Source organism: Lissotriton helveticus, chromosome 2_1 (assembly GCF_964261635.1).
Source record: "Lissotriton helveticus chromosome 2_1, aLisHel1.1, whole genome shotgun sequence".
Lineage (NCBI taxonomy): Eukaryota > Metazoa > Chordata > Amphibia > Caudata > Salamandridae > Lissotriton > Lissotriton helveticus.
Window position 1 is genome coordinate 1,550,240,507 of NC_136059.1, and position 25,308 is coordinate 1,550,265,814.

Here is a 25,308-nt window from a genome sequence, read left to right on the forward strand (position 1 = left end):
CAGCTCTAACGCAATTCAGAACATAGTGAAACACTGGGACATACTGAGGACAGGGACGTTTACGCCTGGCCCCCCTCCAGTGTTTGCATTTAAACGTACACAAAACCTGAGGGACCATCTTGTCCACACTCGACCAAAACCAACTCTTGAGAGACAACCCACACTCTGGGCTCTACCACCCGTGATGGGTCACTTCCCCTGTGATTCCTGCGCCACCTGTGCTGAGACGACAGCCTCAAAAGAAATTGACCTTGGCCTTACGACACCATGGCGACAAACCAGACACACAAATTGAACTGTGTATATACCATTCTTTGCCCCTGCGGCAAGAGGTATATTGGCATGACCACAAGACAGGTTAAGATAAGAATTGGCGAGCACAAGAGCACAATACGGCGGGGGAAAAACATACAAAGTTGCTTATCCATTTCTCAGAACAGAAACATCCTGCTAATAGTATGAGGTGGACAATCATTGACTTAAACCCCAATTGGACCAATGGGACCCTCTTTAGGCAAGAACAACTGTGGGTCCACAGACTAAGATGTGACACAGAAGGACTCAATGACGAAATCCCTTGGGTTGAGTTGGCTTACTGAAAGACTAGGCCCTCCCAAACCTCCTTGTTCGCACCTTCACATATAAGATACCAGAAACGAGGACATTCACTAACATCATTATACCCAGCACACTGCAGATCAAACCATGTCACTGAAAAAATACTACACCATGAACATCCTATGAAGACTTTTATACATTACCTTGAGGGCATTCCATTCTCGGCCTACTATCAATGGTCGATCCCACTAAATCAAGAGACTGTCTAAACCTCGTGCATATACCACCTTTGTATGCATTATGAAGACACTTATAGAATATACTAACCTCACGCACATCAAACAGAGTGACTCACTGTTTATTGACTACCTTGAAAATTCCCCTTCATTGACCACTGTCAAGGGCCCTTCTGACAGTGTTGACTTGTTGCGCAACCCCTCACATAAACCATATATGCCGGTACCAAGTGGACACAAGTATTACTATTGACCTCATGGTTTTATAGAAATGGCACCAGACATTGTGGTTATACTTCTTGCATACATCTAGTGTAGTTGCTCTAAGAGGAAGCCACAAACTTTGCTCATTTATTGTGTTTTCATACGGGGACACAAAAGCTTAATATGTACAGAATGTGGATTCGTATTTATAATTCCACTCTAAGATGGCTGCCAAACCTCTTCTAACTTTATTGAAGGCGCACTGGCCGGTGTAATCGCCCCACCCACGAAACGCGTCATCACGTGCAGACCCGCCCATGCAACCCGGATGGCGGTTGCAGGCAGAATGGATTTAGGCAGGCACAGCAGACCGTTCCTCTCTGATTCCGGCACACCAGCACGGAGGGGTAAGTCGCTAGGGACGAGAGAGGCGAGCACATGTGAGTACCTATCTAGGGATTTTTGAGCGCCGCTTTTGACTTGGCACATATTGCTGCAGTCTGACGGTAAAGACAACGCCCTATCCTCCGTGATTACTTTTACTTATTGTAGCTCCTCTTTCCCGCCCACACAGTGACTCTGCCTCCTACCGAATGGGTGTCGACGGAGCCTGATCTCCGATAAGAGGGGTATGCTCAAAATTACATTGGTATTTATATATGTATGTATTTTTACAGCATACACCACTTGGCAGTATAGTGTATGCACAACAGTACCTGCATGTTTACATTGGTGCTCCGGGTTGAGTATAAACAGGAACTGAACCACAATTACGATCACATTGGTCCATTACCCCATTAGATCACATGACTTATGGCCTATGTTAAAGAGATCTATTTTCATGGTGTACTTGGGTCAATTTACATTGAGCTATCATCTTACCTCACCTGGTCCGCTAGTGGTGGGACCATTTACAACAGGCAATGTGCATGTGGCAATTGTAGGAAACCTCACCCGCATGCAAGTTGAATGGTTGTATCATGAGACATGTGTCTCACTTTTTAATTACTTTTTCACAACCGGACAATAAAGTCATTATGTGTGCATGCAAGCGGCATATCACACCTCTGAGTGGATGCTAGAGAAAATTAACACTCCACTATGACAATGACTTTCTGATCTTTTATGTATGTGTGTCTTTCTCCACACTTTTTGCCTTACCAGGTTGGGGATAGGTACCCACAGCGAGAGTCCCTATCAGCGCAAAGACGCTAAAGCACCTTAAGGAATAAGGTACCACAGGTTCACAGGTTCTTTTTTGCCTGGATCCTGTTGTCTTTTCTTCTTTGTTGTTCACTCACTTTCCGGTCCTGACAAAGCGCCAATGGATCCTCTAGGGACCGCATGAAGGCGCGAAACATGTTGACCTTATTTTACATATGACCATTTCACTACAGCACCCATCCTGAGAGCAGCAGTGAGTCACACATCCGCCCTCTCTATTTGCTTTGAAGAAGAGGTCCAGGAGCCACACCTTTTTAATTTACCATTCGGATCCCCGAATAAACATAGGTTCTGGGTACCGTTCGGTAATTTTAACACAATCACTCACTATCTTCCCAAGGCCCACACACCCGCATGCACAACTGCGACGTCTCCTTAAAAGATCTCCGCTAAAGAGCCCTCTTGTGGGGCCCGTGAGGGACTGCGGCACCACCCACATGAGGAGCAATGCCCAATGATGAAGCATGACACTCGCAAAGGTGTGTGAGGGCACTATATTCAAAGGGGGGAATTCCCCCACCACATTTAGAATACCAACCTACCGTGAGTCTGACCACCCAGCATTTTTCTATTCTTCTCTTTTACGAACCATAATTTGGGTTGTATTTCTTTGACATTTGAGGAACTGTCACCCCCCTAGTGTAGACACGTGGTGTAAGTATTACCAGTTTCCCATCCCGAGTGTTCAACTAGAATCCTGAGGACTTTGACCAAGACTGCCAGGAGGGGCTGCCTGAACCCACGGGAGAAGGCGAATCGACTGCTCATGAGGGACTCTGGAATAAAGAAGATGCAGCTCAGAAGGGGAAGGTCTATAAAGGAGAGAAGGTGGGATGAACTAAGCTATCCTCTGCAACATGGTATAGGGCCTGCCCTGCTCTATGAAGGTGAGGCCTGGGAGCATTGTGGTGTCCCCCACAGCGTGATCTAGACCCCTGGAAGATGTGCTAAACTGACAGATAGGCCTGAGCTAAGTTTAGAGTACTCACTGCTACAAGCAGGGATGAAGGCCTAAAGTGTTTGGACAGTTAGGCCTTCAGGCACCCGCCACCGCCAAAACCAACCTCCACGAAAGAATGAAGGCCGTCGCAGAAAGGATGAAGAACAGTCGCCTGAAACTCAACTCTGACAAGACGGGAGGTACTCCTCCTCGGCTCCACCCCCTCCGACTGGGACTACTCCTGGTGGCCGGCCACGCTGGGAGCTACACCGACACCCACCAACTATGCAGGCAACCTGGGGTTCATCCTGGACTCAACACTATCAATGACCCAGCAAGTCAATGCCATTTCCTCCTGCTTCAACACCCTCCGCATGCTTCGCAAGATCTACTGATGGATCCCCACCGAAACCAGAAGGACGGTCACCCAAGCCCTGGTCAGCAGCAGGCTGGACTACGGCAACTCGCTCTATGTGGGAACCACGGCCAAACTCCAGAGAAGACACCAACGCATACAGAACGCCTCCACACGCCTTATCCACGACATCCCCCGCCACAGGCACATCACTGCCCGCCTGAGAGACCTGCACTGGCTCCCTGTCAGCAAGAGGATCACCTTCAAGCTCCTCACCCACGCTCACAAAGCACTCCACAACACTGAACCGACATACCTCAACAAATGTCTCACCTTCTACACCCCGAACCGCCAGCTTCACTCTGCCAACCTCACCCTCACCACCGTTGCACACATCCACCAAACGACCACTGGATGCAGATCATTCTCCCACCTCGCCGCCAAGACATGGAACACCCTCCCCATCCACCTGTAACAGACCCAGGACCTGCTGACCTTCAGGAGACTTCTCAAGACCTGCTTGTTCGAACAGTAGCAGCACCCCCACCACCCACAGCGCCTTGAGACCCTCACAGTGAGTAGTGCGCTCTACAAATAAATGATTGATTGCTTGAACCACCCATGGTTTTTGATGCAAAGCCCTATCTAATAATATTTGCAGACAAGGATTTACACAAAAAAGTACAACTCCTTGAAAAAGGCACAAACAAGGAGAAGAAGTTTAATTTCACCTACCTTTTACAACTTTACATTTGTCTTGTACGTTATAACACATATAAAATGGGAAACGTTTTTACCTTAGTCTATGCATAGTTCTTTAAATTGGAAGGGTACTCTTTCAGTACAAAACATATGCTACTGTCGTGCAAAGGTATGTGCATAGCGCAAGGCAGACTCAAAGTGTGCACGCCCTAGGGAAGGGATCAGCAATGTCATATGGTGGATGCAAACAATAGATATGGACTAGTCAATAGTCCGCGATATTTGATCAGCATTGTTCTCCTATACATACATTTGCTTTATAGTTTCTGTTCAATTCCTGCAAAAAACATTTTGCTTGGTTACGGCAGGAAGCTATTATGAATTGTGATGTTGAGTCCAGAGTCTTTTACTAAATATATTCCAATAATTTAAATTACATTTTTTTGCATCTTCGTATGCATAGAAACATTGTCCATGTGATTGAATTCTTCCAAACCTATCACACTTTTCCAAAATATGTTTATAATAATAATGTTGACTTTCTCTCTAGAATACACAAACAACTATACCGACTCTTGTGACTTTTTAAGAGTTTTTGAGCAACAACTAAAGTTTTTTGAAGTTTCCATCCAACCTTCCACCTATAAATGTCTCTGTTTTAAGGATAGCATTTGATAGCAGGCGTGTGCGCTTCCGCAGCACCATGACACTTTATTCACTAACGACCTACCTCCTCCAAGCACCCAAACGCCCCTCCCTGTCCCCACCCCCCAAATTGGTGGCACCCAAGACAACATGCACTCAGGGAGGATTCTCAGGAGTTCCGTGCCTCACTGCTGCACCACACGCTGAACTTCCGAACCTACTTGTATACCTATGCCCTATTTTGTGATCCCTGCATTATAAATGTTGTAAAGCACTCCGATACCCTCGGGTCTGGTCAGCGCTATATGAAACTCCTAAATAAATAAATAAATAATAGCTGTGAGCATCTGGCTTTTCATGATGTCGTCAGCACAAACCTCTCAAAAAAATTAACGACTGACTGCCACAAATGCAGACTCAGGGGACAAGGCTTGTCCTACATTGAAAGCAATATGACCAGATCCAACCAGCCTGAAAATCACTCCACTGAGGCCTTCAGACAAGGAGTAAACTTATATGGCAGAAGGAGCCAGGGCCATGAAGATGCTTCCTATCCACGAGACGTCATCAATGACAGTAGAAGCGCCAACCCACAAAGCATTTGCAAGAAGAAATGGAAATGATAGAGATATAGGGTTGATGCCACCCTTAACCCCTCCCATGCTGATGATGAGCTCAGCTCGTCATCAGCCACGGTGCTCATGTGCTGATGACGAGCTGAGCTCATCATGGCCGTTAGAACGCTCACAAGCGTGGATAATTCCCCCGCTGTGCTGAGCGTTCTAAGGAAACGGGTGTGGCCGTGACGAGCTCAGCTCGTCATCAGCACACGAGCACCGTGGCTGATGATGAGCTGAGCTGATCATCAGCACCGGGCGCTCTGCACGCCCCCCGCTCCCCAGCACAGCGGGGGAATAACCCCCGCATCCAAAGGGTTAAAGAATAGGGCCCCAAATGCTCAGATTCTCATAAAACCAAACATTAGAGTTTTTTTAGGAATTATTTAAAAACCAGTGAGTTGACTAGTTGCGTTGGTTAAGAGCATACAATGGACCTCATCGTCACCTAACATAACTACCATGACCACTGGCCTCTCAACTAGCCTTACGAGGAAATTTTCACAATCATTATTTGTGGCATTGGTGCCTGCATTGGAACTGAAACTAATTTCTACAGACCCATACTGTTGCCTACACTCATCCCAGATGGTACTGTAGATGGTACTGTATATCATCTCAAAAGTATCAGCACATTACCGCTCAACTGCCTGTATATCAAAGCACTCTGAAGTGGTTGAAAGAAAGCATCGGTGCCATCATGGAAATCGCCTCACGTGAAACCGAGAAACATTTACTTTTTTATAAAGATGAGGGGCAAGTGATTCTCTTACAGTGTTCACATATCACTGCATTTAAAATCAGAATTTATCAGTTGATTGCCAAATTATTGGCAACTATTAAATTAAAGTAAAATTCTGAAACCCAGTGCCATACTCCAGCGACCTCTTCTGTTGAAACCAGTGGTGCATCTGGAGAAAAGCTCATATTACTGTGAGATCCCGTAGACCCCTGACAGCGACAGCTTTGTCTCTGGAATTAATCAGTTATATGAACAAGATTCTAGCAGAACAGGTTGTGCTGTTTTTGTATTCGCCCCACAGTATGGAAAATGGTTATGGCTTTTATTTTAAGTATTGCAGTTGCACTGCAGCCGTGTTGTCACCGCGGGGCAGGGCCTGGCTCCCCTGATGCCGAGGGAGCAGAAGTGGTGACTGCACCTTACGTGCACATGACGGTTTGGCCAAACCATCATGCGCACTTTGCATGTTCTCCACAGGCTGTATTGTACAGCCTTGGAGGAGAACATGCACCCCCTCCCAGTCCCTCTCTGAGTGTCGAACCACGGCGCTCAGACCAATCACAATGCTGCTGTAAGGCAGCATTGTGATTGGTCAGGGATTCTGGTAATCTGTATGCTTCCTGGTTCCTGCTGGAGGAGTGGCGGCGCCTGGTGACGGCAACCATCAGGTAAGTTTTCTTTTTTTTTACATAGCCCCCCACACAGTTTCCTACCAGCCACCACTGCCAGGAGGCTTGTTTCTGGTCCAGGGCTTGGCAGTTCGGCTGGACTGTTCCCATGAGGGGCAGGGGCAAGACTGATTTTCACAAGGCTGGGTCCAAACTGGGGTGGCGTGGTAAGCAAATAAACTATGGATTTAACCCAGATCTGTGACTTGAGGAATGTTTGATTTGATCAGCATTCCGTCCATCATCTGTTAGTTTTACTTTTTGAAAGTTGGCATTTTTCTGCCCTTACCACCTTGTGACTGCAGCCTGCCCTGGGTCACATGACTGGGTGTAGCTGACAGACTTATGAATTCCTCCTAGACAGTCCCACAATAGAGGTATTAGGTGTGCCTGAATGGGCCATCTGCTGGCAGGTTAGGGGGTGGAGCTGAGCACAGCTCCGCCTACACCTGAATATCCTGTACTCTGCCTTCACACAAAGGGCTTAATGACTCTGTCTTGTCACTGCAGGCAGCTGGGAGCCAGGGCAGGAGAGTTGTCAGGGCATTCCATGCACTTCAAAGAACCTTTCCTGAAGCTTTTCCCACCTTCCATGAGAAGGAAACCACGGTATAAAAACATGACCTACAAACCCAATCTTTAGTACACTTCAGGACCCCTGCGTTCCTGGAAGAAGGGCTGCTATGCTACTGCATGGACTGCCCTCTGCTGGACTACCGCTCTAAATGAACTGCTGCCCTTCTGAACTGACCTGCTGCCTGCAGCCCTCTTGCCTGGGTAAGAAGAACTGGACCTTCAACTTCATCTTGAATCCAGAGTGACTTCACAAGCTCTTGAAATCAAGCTTTTGGGCTCTTTGCGACTACGAAAGGGCTTGTTCGCACTTGAACAGCGCTGCACACACTGAAAATCCGCGTGAGCCACCACCAGCCCGTCTCTTCGCACAGCAGCATCGACAGCCTGCAGGAGACAGCCAACGCGAAGCTCCAGCCTGCCCCGTCCTCGAATCTTGGCATGTTCTTTGAACCACGCTGATTGCCACCTGCAACGCTCTCCTTCCTACTTAAGACCCTCTACAATGGGAACAGGACTCTTGGCTCACAGCTTGAGAAGTGAAAACTTCAGCAGGACTAATCTGGGACTGTCTCTGACCTGCGCTCCATCGCGGTTGGTCTGAACTTTCGATCTGACCCAGTCCAGTGCAGCCAGTTAGCTGCGGTTGGCGCTTTCTGGTTTAAGGCACTATTTCTAATTTTTTTTCTTCAAGAATTCATAACTCTGGTTGTACTGATTGGATTTTTGTCATTTTGGTGTCAACTCATTTATTAAAATAGACTCTATTTTTCTAAACTGGTTAGGGATTTTTCTTGTGTGGTGTTTTCACCTTATTACTGTTTGTGTGCTGCATAAATACTTTACACATTGCCCCCAAGTTAGGCCTGACTGCTTTTTGTTCCAAGCTACTCAGGATTAAGCACAGGTTAATTTGGTGACTTTTTGGTGTTCGCCCTACAAGGGACTGTGGCTGTTGCTTGACCAGAGCTCACACCCCACCAACCAAAAACCCGATTTCTCACAGTTATGTTTAACTGACATTTCCACCTAACTATAACATCACTTTAACCTTTGCTTGTTTTCAATGAATTACTGTGTTTTTTAATGTAATGTAAGATGCCCCTTGCATGTGTGGCATAGGGTTGGGTGTAGGGCCTTGCCTGTGGCCACTATACACCTTAGGTTTTTTCAGTGAATTTATATGTTTTTTAACATAAAGTAAAATATTGCTAACATAACTATCTGTACTTTAGGCTCTTCATTATGTAAGGAAGCTTAAGTATGTGGAAGGAGTGAGCTTTCCGCGAAGAACTGCACAGAGAGGCCAACCTCACTGTAATAGCAGCTCGCCCACCTAATTGGGCTTGGGTGTTTACAGCGAGGGGGCTCTCCATGAAAAGCAGCTAAGAGAGCGCAGGTATGTGCATAGTATGAACTCGCCCACCTGAAGGGGCTAGGTGCCTAAAGGGGGTTGGCTCTACACACAGTATGCACATGGAGTGCAAACTGTGCTTAGTAGTTGTTTCCCCACCTAGTGGGCTTAGATCTCTGGAGGCAGTGGGCCCTATGTACAGTCTGTACACTGAACACAGACTGTACGAAGTACAGGCATGCCCACCTAATGGGCAGTGGGTCTATGGAGGGCGTGGATGCATGCACAATCTGCACACTGAGCGCTGACTGTGCGTGGTAGGAGCTTGCCCACGAACTGGGCTTACGTCTCTTAACCCCTTGTGTGCTGCCGTCGGCCATCGGCCGACGCAGCCCCGCCCACTCTTCAAAACGCCCGCACCGCGGCGGAAAAACCACCGCGGTTAAGGCCTTAAAAGAGTGGGCTCTGAGCAAAGTGTGTGGATTGAGCACAGACTGTGCATGGTGGGAGCTTGCTGAACGAAGAAGGTTTAGATCTCTGGAGGGAATGTGGCCTAGACACAGTCTGCGTACCCAGTGCTGACTGTGTGTAGTGGGGGCTTGTTCATTTAATAGCTCTTGGATGTCAGGAGGGAGTAGGCTCTATGCACAGTCTACATACTGAGTGCTGACGTTGTGTAGTAGGGCCTTGCTCACCTAATGGGACTTAGGTCTCCGGAAGAAGTGGTCTCTGCGCACAATCTCTGCACTGAGCACTGACTATACATAGTAAGGTCTTTCCCAACAAATAAGGCTCGTGGGTCAAGAGTGAGTGAGATCTATCCACAGTCTGCACACTGAGAACAGATTGTGTGTAGTAGGGGCTTTCCCGACTAATGGGGCTTGCATCTCTGAAGGCTGGCTATGCGCTGGACGAGATTGCCCATCTAATGGGGATTGCGTGACTTGGGGATTGGGCTCTATGCACAGTCTGCGCACTCAGCCAAGACTTTGCGTAATAAGGCCATGCCAACCATATGGAGCTGGGGTCTCTGTAGGGAATGGGCACAGTCTGCACACTGAGCACAGTGTGTGCATAGTAGGTGCTTGCCCACTGAATGGAGCTCATGTTTCTTAAGGCCGTGAGCTCTCAGCACAGGCTGCAAACTCAGTGCTGACTGTGCATAGTAGGGGTTTGCCCACCTAATAGCTCTTCCATGTCTGGAACTCTTTGGGCTTATGTCTCTGCAGAGATGGGCTGTACATGCAGTCTCAACACTGAGCGCTGACTATGCTTAGTACGGACTTACCCATCTAATGGGGCTTATGTGTGGCTCACTGGTTAGTGGAGAAGTGTGGCTCACTGGTTAGAGGAGGCAGACCTGGAAGCAGAGGTCAGCCCGGGACCAGGGTTCAATTCCCGGCTCAGCGGGGTCTTGAGTCCTAAAATGTCCATGGACTCGACAATTCTCGCTCCGGTGCCTACTTGATTTACGGGTTCACACTCTGCGACTCTGGGCAATAGCTTGCTTAATCTCCACAACGGCCCCTCGCGGCGGGATGCCTGGCTTTCACCTTGCAGATACCCTGCCGGGGTTATCTCACAGGGGAATACCAGGACGGGTTCCCTAAGCAAGCGCTTAGAAACCGCTCGGTGATTTGCGCTATATAAATTCCTGTACATTTACATTTACATATGTGTCTGGAAGGAGTGAGCTCTATACACAGTCTGCACACTGAGCCCAGACTGTGCACAGCAGTGGTTTGCCCCCCTGTAGGGCGTGCGTCTCTTGTGGAAGAGGGCTATATGCACAGTCTGCACACCGGCCCCTATCTGTCCATAGTTGCGACTTGCCCACCTAATAGCATTTGCAGGTCTGAAGGGAGGGGGGTATAAGCACAGCCTGTATACTGAGTGCACCCTGTGCATAGTAGGGGCTTGCCCACCTAATGGAGTGTAGGTCCCAGAAGGGTGTGAGCTCTGAGCACAGTCTGTGCGCTGAGTGCAGACTGCCCTTAGTAGGGGGTTGCCACATAATCGGGCTTCACGGTGTATTGGGAGGGCAGTCTCCATAAAGAGCTTTCCACAGCCCAAAAGCGGCAATTTTTGGGGGGGTCTCTATTAGTCCCATGGGAGTCCATTGGACTTCTGCAGGACCACACGAAGGCCTCACTGAGTCCTACAGGAGTCAAGCAGGACTATGAAAACATAAAATGTTGTTCTCTTAAATCTCGGTGCCAATAGGGGGGTAGGACTCCCCCCCGCCCCAACGGCTAGGAGGTCACAGTATCCTATCCCTGACCCTGTATGTCCTTTTTTAAAATATTTTTCAGGACTCAGGGACCAAGTCCCTGTATCCATTATGGTGGCCGCAACATTTTTCTTCATGCTGTAGCCAGCCAATGAGTTTTTGCGTGTTTTTTCACAACGGGAGTCCCCTGCAACAGATATCTATAAATGTTGAACCTTAAATTCTCTAAAACGGCTGAACAGGTTTACATTAAATCATGAAAAACAACCTTTCTGGGTAAAATATCTGGGGCCTCATTTATGTGGCCTTGCGTGAGTTTTGCGCTTCCGATGCGTCACTTTTTGTGGCGCATCGGCGGCGTAAAACATGCCTCCTGATGCGCACTATTTACAAAGTGACGCATCTAAGCAGATGCGTCACTTTGTAAACCCCTGCGCTACATTATACCTGCGTCAGGTATAATGTATGCAGAGGGGGCGTTCACCCGCAAAAAGCCTCGTAATAGTGACGCAGTGAAATCTATGAGATTTCACTGCATCACTTTTAGGACGCTGTTGCGTCAAAATCTTGTGCCTGCCTCACAGCAGGCGTAAGACTGACGCAAGCCCTTTCACATGGGGCTTTCCCCATGTGAAAGGAGGCATTGCTGGAGTTGCGCCACTTTTGTGACACACTCCAGCAATGCGTAACTTTTGCGCCTATAGATATGTCAGAAAAACTGAAGTATCTGTAACTCCTTGCGACATGATGCGTCATACATTAAATATGACGCGTCATTGGTGTCGCAAGGAGTGCGCAGTGAAAAGTGACGCATCGCTGTTTTCACACAGGGATGCGTCACTTTTCACAAATGAGGCCCCTAGCTTTCTGCCAAATTTGGTTTAATTATGTTCAACCGTTTTTTTCTTCATTGCTAATTTTCTCTATGGAAATTGCACGGGAAAAAGGCGTTTTGGAATCCCCATTTTTCTTGGCCCCCACCAATGTCAAACCTACTGGCTTTGAAAATGCTTGTTTTCCAAAGCGCACATAGCAGCATCCCTGCAGTTGGAATCACTGTACACAGCTGCACCCAGCTGAATGTGGCACTCATTGCAATGACCTTGGGGAAGGAAGAGGCGTACTCAGCTTGCCAGTGGCTGAACCCGTGACCTGTAAATTGCACACAGGCATCTACAGCAGACATAATAATGCACTGAACGGTTTTACCAGCACGAGAGCTGCTCAACTCTGGATATTTCCCTGCCTCTTTGTCGAAGTCTATCGAAACTTTAAACCAAGGGATGAGGGGGAAGTCCAGATGCTGGCAATGTGCCAGTCGGCGCTTGCTGCAGCACTTGGGAGTTCACAGCTTTCCAGGGAGTCCATAACCCCCCAACCCCACGCCCCCCTCACCTTTCCTGCACAGACCTGTCTCCTAAAGATCAAAGAGGCCTCTGTCTTCCCAGCTGCAGGCTTCACTTGCAAATGTTAGCTTAAGTGTGCTGCAAGGAAAGCTGCCTAAAACTCACACCCAACTCTCTCTGGATTCTGTTTTCATTGCCTGACCGAAAAGATTCCTTTTGCCCACTTAATAGCTCGGATATCAAAACGGTTAGCTCTACTGCATTGCACATTTACAGGTGTGGAAGATAACACATCTGGTATACCAAAAATCTTGCTGTTGTACGGTGTAGTGTTCTGCGACTGTTCAATTTGAGAAGAATTGACAGCCCGTTAGTCCAATGTTCTAAGAAAATACCAAGGTTTTAATACCGACTTTCACTTACTTTGACTACACAATATTGAGAACCAACATATCCTCAAGGTACGTAGATGTCGAGCTAAGACATCTATACTTCTTGAAATGGGGTCTCTAGTTGGCAGTGATTTGCGCCGTGTCCAAGTAGGAACCCTCACTCTGGTCAGGTCAAGTAAGTTACACCCTCAGAATAATCTGTGCTTACCCCCTTGGTAGCTTGGCAAGAGCAGTCAGGCTTATCCCCAGGGGTGATGTGTAAAGTAAGACAGTAAAAACACCACAAATGGACTCCACACCAGTTTAGAAAAATAGCCAATATGTCTCTGAATAAAACAAGCCCAAAACAACAAAGATCCAACATTCACAACTCAAGATATGAATTTTCAAATTTAAATAATGCTAAAGTTCTTTAGAAATCAATGGTTGCGCTTGACCAGTACAAAATACTTTAAATGCATTAAAATCAAAGACGATGCGTGACATAGGGGAGGTGATGCATCAAAAAGGCATGTGATGCGTTTGTTTCTTACTGCTATGCAGGTAAGTGGCATGTTGGTGCTCGGGGACAGTGTGTTGCGCAGAGGAGGTAATGCGCCACTCTGTGATGCATCGGTTCCTTAAGGTGGTGCAGAGTCTTTGAAACCCTAACGCCAGGTGACGATTCGTGGCGCAGGGGAGGTGAAGCGGCATTTGTGGGCAAGATACCTCGGTTCCTTACTGCGTTGCTGTGTTATTGATGAAACTGGTGCCCAGAGACAATGTGTCGGTGATGCATCGAAGGTCAAGTCGATTCCACAGCGGAGAAGCAGGCGCTGTGTTGGATTCCGAACGGTTCACAACAGATTTTGGTGATGCTGTGCAAAAGACTCACGCAGCGTTGGTTCTTCAGAGGTGCTGCTATGAAAAGGCAGGTGCCTGCGTTTGAAGCTGAGGTTGTTGTGACGAGCGGGGACTTCGCTTCGGTGCTGGCATCGCTGAGTTTTGCAATGAGGCTCCAGTTCCGAATGATGGTGGGAGTCGATGCGTTGATTTCTCTCCTTGTTGCACCAGAACTCACTTCCAAGGGCCCATAAACTGGGTTTGACACCACTTGGTATCTCAGGGCTCTCAGTAGTGCTGGCAGATTAAGTCTTTGATGGACCTGAGACTTTTTAACAAGTCCTTGGAGAACCTCAGAAAGCAGGATATAGAAAGCAAAGTCCAATCCTTTCACTCTCAGGACAGAAGCAGCAAGCCAGCACAACAAAGCAAACAGCAAAATGACAGTCCCTCCTGGAGCAACATAGCTCTTCTTCCTTGTAGAATGTCACCAATCCACAAATGTTTTGAGTATATGGTGTCAGAGGTCCGGGAATTATACCCATTTTAGCCTTTGAAGTTCGCAAAGTTCAAAGAAAAGTCTTTGAGGTGCACAAGACCCTGCCATTGCTGGTCCTGGCTCCTGACACACTACAAGGAGGGTAGAGACATCCTTGTGAGGGACAGGCACAGCCCTACCCAGGTGCAAGTGTCAACTCCTTCCACCACTCTAGCTCAGGCAGACCCATCCGCCTGGTGATGGACCATCGGGATATGCAGGGCAAACTTCAGCTCCGTTTGTGTGTGACTGTCTAGAGTGAATTCATAAAGCCCAACTGTCATCCAACCCAGACGTGTATTCTATGGAGAGGCACAGAATTGTTAAGCGCGAAAATGGCAACTTTCTAAAAGACCTGAATATTAAAATCCAACTTTGCAGAAAGATGTCTTTTTAAAGTGTGATTCCAAAGACCCAAAGCTCCAATTTTCCATCAGCTCGCAATTGGAAGAAAAACCTGTAAGGTGTTACAAGGCAGCTCCAAAGCTAACCTGTGGGAGAGATAGGAAGTACTGCAGTGAAAAACAAAATTAGCCATATTCCACTACCAGGAATTGTAGACCATGACAGTACATGTCCTACGTTTTAAGTACACTGCACCCTGCCTGTGCGGCTCCATTGGGTCTTACTTAGGAGTGCCTTACATATAATGAAAGGAAAGGTTTAGGCCTGGCAAGTGGGTTAAATCACCAGATAGACATGCCAGTTTAAAACTGGACACACAGGCTCTGCAGTGGCAGGCCTGAGACATGTTTAAAGAGCTACTTTTGTGGGTGACGCAATCGGTTCTGCAGGCCCACTAGTAGCATTTAATTTACAGGCTCTGGTCACATGTAGTGCACTGTACTAGGGACTTACTAGTAAATAAAATATGTCAACCATGAAGAATCTAATCATACCATGTTTTAGAGGAGAGAGCATATATACTTTAGCACTTGTCAGCAGTAGTAAAGTGCCCAGAGTCCTAAAGCCAACAAGAATGTCAGAAAAATAGGAGGAAGAAGGCAAAAACTTTAGGGATAACCCTGAAAAAAGGCCAGGTCAAACACCTTTGTGTGCTTATCTTGTCGATATGTTGGTGGTTGACACTCTGGAGTAGGAATATGTATATGTCGATATTATTAATGTCAACATTTGACATACAACTGTTTAGGTTAGTCAAAAAAGATGCATTAAAAGCTAAAATTCTTAATTTTTTTGTTGTTTGTCATCAGTTCTTCTTTTTTGGTGCGATTAGCACTTTTTGGCTGACCTCCAAAGGGCCAGAGCAGTATTTACTACCTCCACCTAAACTCGTGACATCAAACCGCATGTAAATGGTTATATCCACCTTCACTTGCCTGTATACCTTGGATGTACGCTGGCTTTTCACTCACTTTAGCAGGTGCCCTGCTGATGCCTTAATCCCTGATGGTGCTTTTCCGATTTCAACATTTCCATTGGTCACTACCTTTGAAGTATTCAAAGTCCTGTCACTACCTCTTGAATTTTGACATTTGGGTAACTGCACTCTATTCCAACACATGCATGCTTTCATCCAAACTACATAACTTTTTTGGAGAAACTGTTACCATATCCTCTGCAAGATTAATTCTGACACAGTTTTTACCTTGATAAAGTTAAGATAAAAGGTGCTAAAAGTAGCAAAGTATGTGTCTGCTCTCCAAATTCCAACAAGGAAAGAATATCTGCAGTTTGTGACATATCACTCCTTGTAAATGCATACATACATGTTTACTTTTACATCCAATGCCAATATATTTTCAGGCCAAATTTAACTATATTGTCTCATCTAAAGTATATCAGTGCTGTATAAAAAGAAGTGTTCTGATGGTGCAACAGGCATATGGCCCAACTCTGCACACCTCATGGGTGTTTGGTATTTGAGAGACGGGCCAAAAACACTTGTGCGGTCCCTTCTGTAATACCAATCGTGCTGGCACTAGTAACGCGCTGGTGCAATCTCAAGGTGGCTTCCCCCTTGCAATGCGGAAACACTTTGGCTCTGTGCCCATGTGTTGATGCGCAGTCAGTGTGCCACCCGAGGGCGACCTTTGTAAGGAGCGAAAGGGGTTCAATTGATACCCGATGCCCCCTTGCTGGCATATGCGGTCACTCACTGCACCCACCTCCAGGGGGATATCCGCCCCTTCCCCCTTGAAATTAAAACAATATCGAGAGGCAACAAAACAAAGTGTAAGAAAAGTCAATGCACGAAGCAAAGAGGACAAGAGTGATGGATCCTTTTTATGTTTGTCTTTTATTTGTGTTCTTCTTCAGAATGCATATCACAGGCTTCCTCAAGGCTGAATGTTAAGAAACACAAATGTAAAAAATGTGCATGCCCAATAAAAGGCAGAAACCCTCTGATACATGTTACAAAATATCCAATATTGTAAAAACACACACCATATAAGCCAATCATTATACAAACAGAATACACATAATCCCACAACAACATACCAAATTGTGATCCATCGGACATGCACACGTTGCTCTAGAGATTTATACAACACAACATTACGACATGCCAATCTCTATCACAAACCTTATAAATATGTGCAAGCATACAGAAATATTAAACTGATAGTAAATGAAAATCAGCAAGCATAAATGAGAGCACAAATGTAAAGAAGAATTGTGCAAGACACAAATACAAAAAACATAGTGTACACAATAAATGAGTTAAGGGGATACACATAATAAGTGGGAACACATGAAAAAATTAAAAGAAATTGTGAATAAGTACAACAGGAACATAAAATTAGAGATTACAAGTTAAAAAACGTTCCAAAATGTTTAAAAGAGGCCAATAAAAACTTACTGATGTGGCTGTAGATTTTCACTTTAGCGTGCATTGGCCACAACCAAGAATGCCAGTGAAATTGTTAATGATGTATAAATATTGCACTTTACAATTCAGGTTAAGGGTACCAATATACACAAAGCACCCAAACCCTTGGCACCCATCACCACAGCACCCATTAACACGATACCACCCTTTTCACTAACCACTTCTCTGATGAGTGCAATGATAACCACCACACTGATAACCATCACTTTGACACCCAAACGTTGGACAACAACCACACAGACATCCACCTCACTAACACTCGCCACACAAAGAGCCAACACACTAACACCCACCACAACAATCTCACCACTTCAACCTCCGTCAATTGGACATCCACCAACTGACAAACATATCTTTGGTAAAAACAAAAATCAATATTCTAACCTTTGACACCTCTCTATTGAAAACCTACCACATTGACAAGCAGCAAACTGACTATCACTACATTGAAACCCACCACCTCAACACCCACAGCCTCAGTGCTGCCACATCAACCAATTTCTTACCCATCAAGTCAAAATCCACCTCATCAACCACCAAAAACCTGACAACCACCATTTTAACACCCTCCAAATGAACACTCGGAGCTTTAACACCCATCGCCTCACCACCAGCATATGCAGTACTGCCACTTCAATGCTCATCAGATCTGAAATCTACCACTGCCATACCCACCTCTTTGACACCAGTGGCGTAACATAGGCCCCTGTAGCCCCTGCGGAGTGGGGGGGGGCCCAAACTCTAGGAGTCCCCTCCGCACAGTACCCTGACCTGAGAGCTCCTGAATAAGTTTGGAGGGGAGGCCCTCCATGTACCTTGCAGGGGGTCACTTCAACTTTCGTTACACCACTGTTTGACGCAACCACCAATATACACTTCAGTGACCGTTTTGACATCCCCAATCTCCACACCCAACACTACAACCGCCCATTAGTTAAAAGTTCTCAAGCCTATCTTCCCTACGTCAACACAAAAAGTAAAAAAATCACCACTTCATCAGCAACCACTTTGACCCACAACACCTTAAGATCCACAGTGTCTATACCCACTGTTACAACTCCCATTTTTACAACTACCACGTGTGTCATCATCTCCCACTTCTGAGGATTTCAAGCATCCATTGTTGCACCAGCCACCTGTCTCAAAATCAGACTCCATTACCTGTGCTGTGCGAACAGAGACAAACAAACTATGTGATACAACTGACCGCCAGGTCCCACCAGACTCTGGGTCTCTGGCAATGGCTTATATACGCCCTCTGTCTAAAAATATGTGAGTAGCTTCCCAGGTCTCCTTCTGCCTGGTTTCCAGAATGGTACAAAAGGTGGTGATGGACGGAGCATTTGAACCAATCAAACACACCCAGTCAACAGATCTGGCTTTAATCCATCACCGTTCTTTAGCCCACTCCACTCTGCCACCCCAGTTCAGACATGGCCATATGCAAATCAGTCTGACCCTGTGCCTCATGGGAACAGTCCAGCCCGAACTGCCAAGCCATGCCTTCCCTGGACCGGAAACAAGTTTCCTAGGACCGGTTTCTGGCATTACAGCCGTCTTCAGCCAGGCTTGCTTGAACCCAGTGGCAAAGTGGTTTCCAGAATGTCATGCCTTGGAAGGTGTTTGTTTAGAGCTGATAGCCGGCCCCTAGCATCTTCAAGAAACAAGAAAGGAGAAGAGGGAACAGGAAACATTGAAGCAATAAATTGATGCGTTGGTGGTGTGGACAGGCAACACGGGAACCTTGTGCGTTTGTAATGTCATGCCAGACGTCTGTTTAGTGTTTAACCACGCCATTAGAGAGGCCAAGAGGGGAATCTTCCAGTCGCCATTGCCGGACGGCCGTTGACCTGTCCCTTCTGTATGGTTTGGGCCCTCACTGTCCCGCCACAGATGTGTTGGTTGCCAGACAGGGCCACCTTGCTCTCACCAGGCGCACGCAGCATCGCGGGTTGGTTCACTGACACCGCCCGATACCACCAGCTGGAGCACTCGGGGGTTCTTGAGGGACACTTATGGAGGAGGGGTGGGGAGGTGTTAAAGTAAGCAATTACCTCACAGCCTCCACAGCAGCTCGCTGACCAGCACGCACTGCGCGCCGGAGTGAGCCCGGTACATGCAGCCCGGGGGGGGGGTGAGGATTCCCGGTTGGGGAAGGAACTGGCAGGGAGCAGGTGATCCATAGGCGGCGGCTTCTAAGCGGTGCTCGCGGTGTGGTCTGCACGCCATGTTTACACTCAGAGTCCCCGGGCTCCGAGTGATGGATGGCTTTTTGAGGGCCTGCACTGTACTCGGCGAGAGGTATGAGGGAGCTGACCAGATATCATCCTCTCTCTCCTTCCCGCCAAAAGCACCCATCCATGGGTCTCCACATAGCCCTAGCACCCATGGGTGTTGTGCAATCAGTGTTGCAACAGGTGCAGTGGCACCGAAGCCAACCGCCCCCCCCCCCCCTATGCACCCTGATTTCGGCTGCCTGCCTTTGAGATAAGGGGGGTCGGTTTCCTCCCTTGCATGAGGTCCCACTGACGCTTTCTACGCCGCTGCCACCTCTACTGAACCGGTCAAACCCAGGGCGGGAGCCAGTGGGTGCCAACAAACGCCAGGGGGAGGGACAGCTCTTATACGATAATTGGGGGAAGGCAGCAGCCTCTTTATCAACTCAGACACCCGCACCCCCACTCATTCTCAAGTGCCGAGGTGTTAATCCCCCGCTGCACGAAATCCCCTTCCAGCGCCCAGAGGCGCTTGCCAACCCTCTCTGAGCGCCGGGCGGTGGGGGTTCAAAGAACAGGCCGGGCAGACACCTGTTCAGAGAGAAATAGAGGCACGCAAGGTGCGGGGTCTCGGGAATGTAAGGAGTGGAACCATGTGCGAGGGGAGGGGGTCGACCTCCGCGCCCTCCTCTTGACACGGGAACATCTGGACAGTGAAGCACGCAGTTTTTTTTAACGACTGAAAGGCACTTCATGAGAAATCATTAGTTGCAACTGAAACACGCAGGCAAACATTAACCTGGCCACACATAACACACTCGTACAGGCAGATACATAGATGTACACACCCCTGACACAAATACTTCCATACACAGCCTTAAAAAAAACTCCCACCCATACGTAAATACTCGCGCGCCCACACAAATTCACAGTAGGCAGGCACGCACTCAAAGGCATATAGATATCACCACGCACACTTACATACATGCAAAAGACATGCACACACTCATGCACTCTAATAGAGATCCACACGCAGGTGCACTTTATGAAGCACACGGAAACACAGACACATATTCACGCACAGTCGTACTCCTACATTCACACACTCACAGACCCAAGGCATGCAGACAGACAAAAACATGCGGACAGAGTCACCGAAACACCACTCGCCGAACACAAAGATACGCCAGGCACACGGACTTACAAACCCACACAGGTACACCCCCGACACACACAGACAAAAAAGAGATAGATAAACGCCCGGAGCAATGACAAAAGACAGGTACACAAACAGGCAAGCAACACTCGGACGCCTTTTCCTGGAAGCCTGCACTGAGTGGGTGCCCCTCGCTAAGATCTCGCGCCGCCACCAAAGTGGTTTACAACGACTGCTTGAAAACCTCTGCCACAGTAACCCTGCAGTAGATTCGATTTCCCTAATTCATAAACGTTTCAGCTATCTCTCCTACTACCCCACGAGAGGAACATTCCTGGTCCCTTGGGACATTGAGGTAACCGGGAGATAAAGCCACTTGCTCAAGATCACGCAACTTGCTGCAGTGAGAAAGAAGCTGAGACTCGAACCTATTAGACGACTGCAAAATATCCAACAGGTTCGAATCTCGGCTTCTTTCACACTTGAGCATTGCAAGTGTGTGTCTGATCCTACAGAGCATTGCAAGTGTGTGTCTGATCCTACAGAGCATTGCAAGTGTGTGTCTGATCCTACAGAGCATTGCAAGTGTGTGTCTGATCCTACAGGGCATTGCAAGTGTGTGTCTGATCCTACAGGGCATTGCAAGTGTGTGTCTGATCCTACAGGGAATTGCAAGTGTGTGTCTGATCCTACAGGGCATTGCAAGTGTGTGTCTGATCCTACAGGGCATTGCAAGTGTGTGTCTGATCCTACAGGGCATTGCAAGTGTGTGTCTGATCCTACAGGGAATTGCAAGTGTGTGTCTGATCCTACAGGGCATTGCAAGTGTGTGTCTGATCCTACAGGGCATTGCAAGTGTGTGTCTGATCCTACAGGGAATTGCAAGTGTGTGTCTGATCCTACAGGGCATTGCAAGTGTGTGTCTGATCCTACAGGGCATTGCAAGTGTGTGTCTGATCCTACAGGGAATTGCAAGTGTGTGTCTGATCCTACAGGGCATTGCAAGTGTGTGTCTGATCCTACAGGGCATTGCAAGTGTGTGTCTGATCCTACAGGGAATTGCAAGTGTGTGTCTGATCCTACAGGGCATTGCAAGTGTTTGTCTGATCCTACAGGGCATTGCAAGTGTGTGTCCGATCCTACAGGTGGGGGATCAGAGGTCTGCAAATGTGTAATCTCTAGTATCGCAGGGGACCTGAAACCGCCCTCTCTTGGCCCCAGATCACCCTGTCAAGTTACGTTACTGCCCCCCGTGCCCCCTCCTGCGCACAGGTGCTTGGGAGTACTTACCGCGGGCGGGCAGGGCTCGGAAGCTGCGCACCGTGTTTCCGTCCTGGAGCTGTCGCCGGAGCCCCCCGGGACCCTGCTGCTGGCGCCCCCCGCTGTAGCGCTCGTAGAGCCGCAGCATGTGCTCGGACACCGTGTCCCCGGGGGGCAGCCCTCGCCCGGCCCGCCCCAGCGGGAGGCCCAGGCACCCAAGGAAGAGCCAGAGCCAGGGCAGCGCCATCCCGGCCGCCGACAGGTGACAAGTCCCGGGACAGGGGGCACAGCAAGTCCGAATCTGCAGCTGCGTTTGGTGGCTTCTCGCTGAAGGATGCCCGCGATCCGCCTCAGCGTGAAGTTTGACACTTTCTGAAAGTTTGCTAAAGTTCGGCACCCAGCGGTGGCGGCTCGCCTGTAACGCACACGGTGGGTGCTGCCGCACGAGCTCCTGGCCGCCGAGTATCCCTGGTCCCTGCGCCGCTCCCTCTCGCCGTCTGCGGCTGGGCAGCGCCGGGATAGTGCTGGGGGCGGCCGTGGGAGCGGCGGAGGCTGCACCTCCGCGGCAGCCAATGGCAGCGCCGCCCGCTCCGGGCCCGGCTCCCCCCGACGCCCCTCCCCGCGCCGGTGCCCCCCAGGCACCTGTGGCGCTGCCCTCTCATTAGACCAGGACGTGGCCGTGCGGCAGGATATGCCCCTTGTAGCCATTCCCCCTTGGGCTCTTAGGGCAGGCCAGAGGGGCTGGGCTACCCGGCTATCTAAGTGTTGATGGCTAGGTATTGGGAGTCTGATAAGGACTTTATTCAAGATCGGTTGAGTGCCAGCTTTAAAAGATGCTTCGTTATTAGATTAGAGAGTTTCTTTATGTATCTCACTGGTACACCCAGGGTTATTCTGCGTGTTGTCGGTGATTTAAATGGGCAGGCGCTGGCGGGTACTGAGCACCTGCACTTATTTCATTTCACAGGGAGATCACCTGCACTTTTCAGCTCTGCTGCAATATATTTAATGGGAGAGCATGCACTTCTCAGGAGCAAATAGGTGCTCTAAATAGAGAGTTCCTGCACTTTTTTTTATCTCAGTTTGAAACTGTGAGGACCAGATGCAGGCAGGCGATCGTTTGCAAGTACCAAATAGCGAATTTTTACAATTTGGTAATCACAAGACACCCATGTTCAAATGTGTTGTTTACATATGTAGCACTTCCAAGTGGGGTGCAAATAGACCTACCTCATGAATATTAATGAGGCAGAGCTTTGTTTGCAACCCATTGATAATGGGCAAAAATCGCACAGATGGTGGCCTGCTGGGGTCTTCAGAACACACGTCTGTGATTGCTTTTAAATAAACAGTGGTTAATTTGTGAAAAAAATAAGTGCTGGGGAACTCGTCAGGAGGTAGCTTGCACCAGCCCATAACGCCAGCCATGAAACCCTACAAGTGGGGAGAGGTTGTGACGTAATGACCAGAGCTGCTGACTTTGGAGCTGGGGAATCAGGTTCGAGCCTCGGCATAGGGTCAACATCCTGTGATTGTGAGCAAATAACATAATCTACCTGTGCCTTTCTAAAATGTATATGTCCTTAACTGGTGCTCATGAAGCTGCAATACCTTTGGGTAGAGTTTGCGCTATAAGTGCCGGTATTGATGACAAAGTGCTGGTGCTGAGGGCTGGAAACCACAGGCTCAAAATAAGCACTATAAATAAAGCAAACTTTTTGTTAAAAGGCAGCCCGTCTTCCTTAAAAAAGACAAATTAGGTCAAGCCTAAGGGCAGCGCACACGGGCTACTCGCTCTGCTAGACATGCTGTATTAAGATATGCACTGGAAGCCCCTCCCACTCTCCGCCCACATTTTTCATTGACTTGTGTTATCATCCTTCATAAATTCTGGCTTCTGATTCGTGAGTAGGCTTGTTAGTCCCTCCTTGGTGATGACATGAAAATGTTTTGCTATTTTGTTTGTGCTTTGGTCTCGTGTTGATAAATGCAAAAAACAACAGTTGACGGACAGAATGCAGAACAATGTCATACATTCACCCCAGTATAGAGATCTGGGCCTAAAACCATCGTTTTTTTGCTCACTATGCCGTTCCAGTTTGAACCCAGCCATATGCAAATTACCCTTGACCCTGTGCCCCATGGGAACAGTCCAGCCCGAACTGCCAAGCCAGGTGTTTAGCTAGCATTCGCTGCACCATTTTATGTTCAGCTGCCATTTTGGATCATGTTGTCAGCTACATATTCTCTGACTCTAGAAGCAGGCTGCGGAAATGTTAATTTCTCCAAGGTTAGGCCTTGCTCTGCTAATGAATACACTGTTCTTAGTAACGCATTCCTTTTCCATAGATGGAGGATTTCTCCCAACAGGCCTAGCGATAGACACGAACAGAACAACTTTGGCATAAAGATAATGTGTGCCCGGTTCTCAGAGTCAAAACTCTTCTTTCTGTGCTTCTTTGTTTTAGCTGCACCTGCTAGTGGATTTCCATTATGGGCGGGACATTCTTGGCTCAGAAACAAACAAAATGTTTCTCTATGTTTACTGAAGTTAGCCCCTCTGCAGCAATCTGAGGAGGCTGGTCAGACTGGTCTCCGCTCAAGTGTGCCTGAATAAAATATACTTGGCTTGTATTCTCTACTGTCTGATCAACTCTTCATTTGTATGGAACGCTGAGAGGTGGTCACAAGTGACCCGGCTGGCCCTAATTGGGTCACTTTCTTCAGTTGGCGCCCGAACAGGGATTCCATCTGGAGACCCACCCTCTCCCGCGGACGGGTGTGGAGGTCGGGGTTATCGTTGGGTCAGACAGGCGGACCAGGGATCCCTGCACGAGAGAGCCCTGAACTCGCAGCTGTCCCGTCTGTCTGACAGGGCGGTGCCTCGTCATCCAGACTGGGGTTACAATCTTTGAATTAAAGAGGAGCCCCTTTAACACCCAGTGGGATTAGGGCACTTTAATAGTAGAACAAAAGGAAAATCCCGTGGGGTAACCTATTCTGTGCGTCAAGATAAGAGAAAAATTCTCTGGTTGGCGCCTTGTTATATATCTCATTCACTTTCTTCTCTCACTCTTCATCCTATGGTAAGTTCTTGTGCCATATATAATAGAAGGACAATTTACACCACATATAATTCAAAGGCAACTGTATAGATTGGATATAATATCACATTTATTTCATTACAAAAAGCAGTTAAAATCATCTATCTAAAAGAACTCTATCTTCAGTTCAACATATTAAAAACAAAATATGATAAAAACAGTTACATTTTATGACAAAACTCATAATAAAAACACAATATAGCAGCAAAAGAGAGTTTCAAAAATAGACCAAGCTAGTTAGTCTTGTAGTTTAACACATCTATTCAAAAAAGGGCTGTAACTCGCATTGCCAGGTGGCTAGTACATTTTCCTCCTTTCTCCAACAATGCTGAGTAGATAGATTGTGTATATAGTTAGGGCGTCGACGCGTTTCGATGGGTTTCTTAGTTTATTCCATCTTTATCAAGACCAAATAATGACTCTCTTTATCAATTGTTTTGAGCATAAACCTATAAAACATAATCACTATTAGAGCTATAAAATACTGGCATGATATAAAATTCAATTCATCTAACTATTCAGTTGCATGCAATTAGTCTAAAACTCAGTAGCATAGATGTAGCCTGTGGATC

General features: G+C 47.7%; 1 protein-coding gene across 1 annotated transcript in view; it reads right to left on the reverse strand.

The window, feature by feature from the left end:
- The window catches only part of BMP3 (bone morphogenetic protein 3), a 108,907-nt gene extending 86,780 nt beyond the window's left edge, over positions 1-22,127 (reverse strand). Inside the window, exon 1 of the mRNA XM_078676514.1 lies at positions 21,663-22,127. Within this exon, the coding sequence (XP_078532640.1) occupies positions 21,663-21,879 (217 nt within the window). The 5' untranslated portion in view covers positions 21,880-22,127. The remainder of the gene's footprint in view (positions 1-21,662) is intronic.
- Between the last annotated feature and the right edge of the window lie 3,181 nt (positions 22,128-25,308).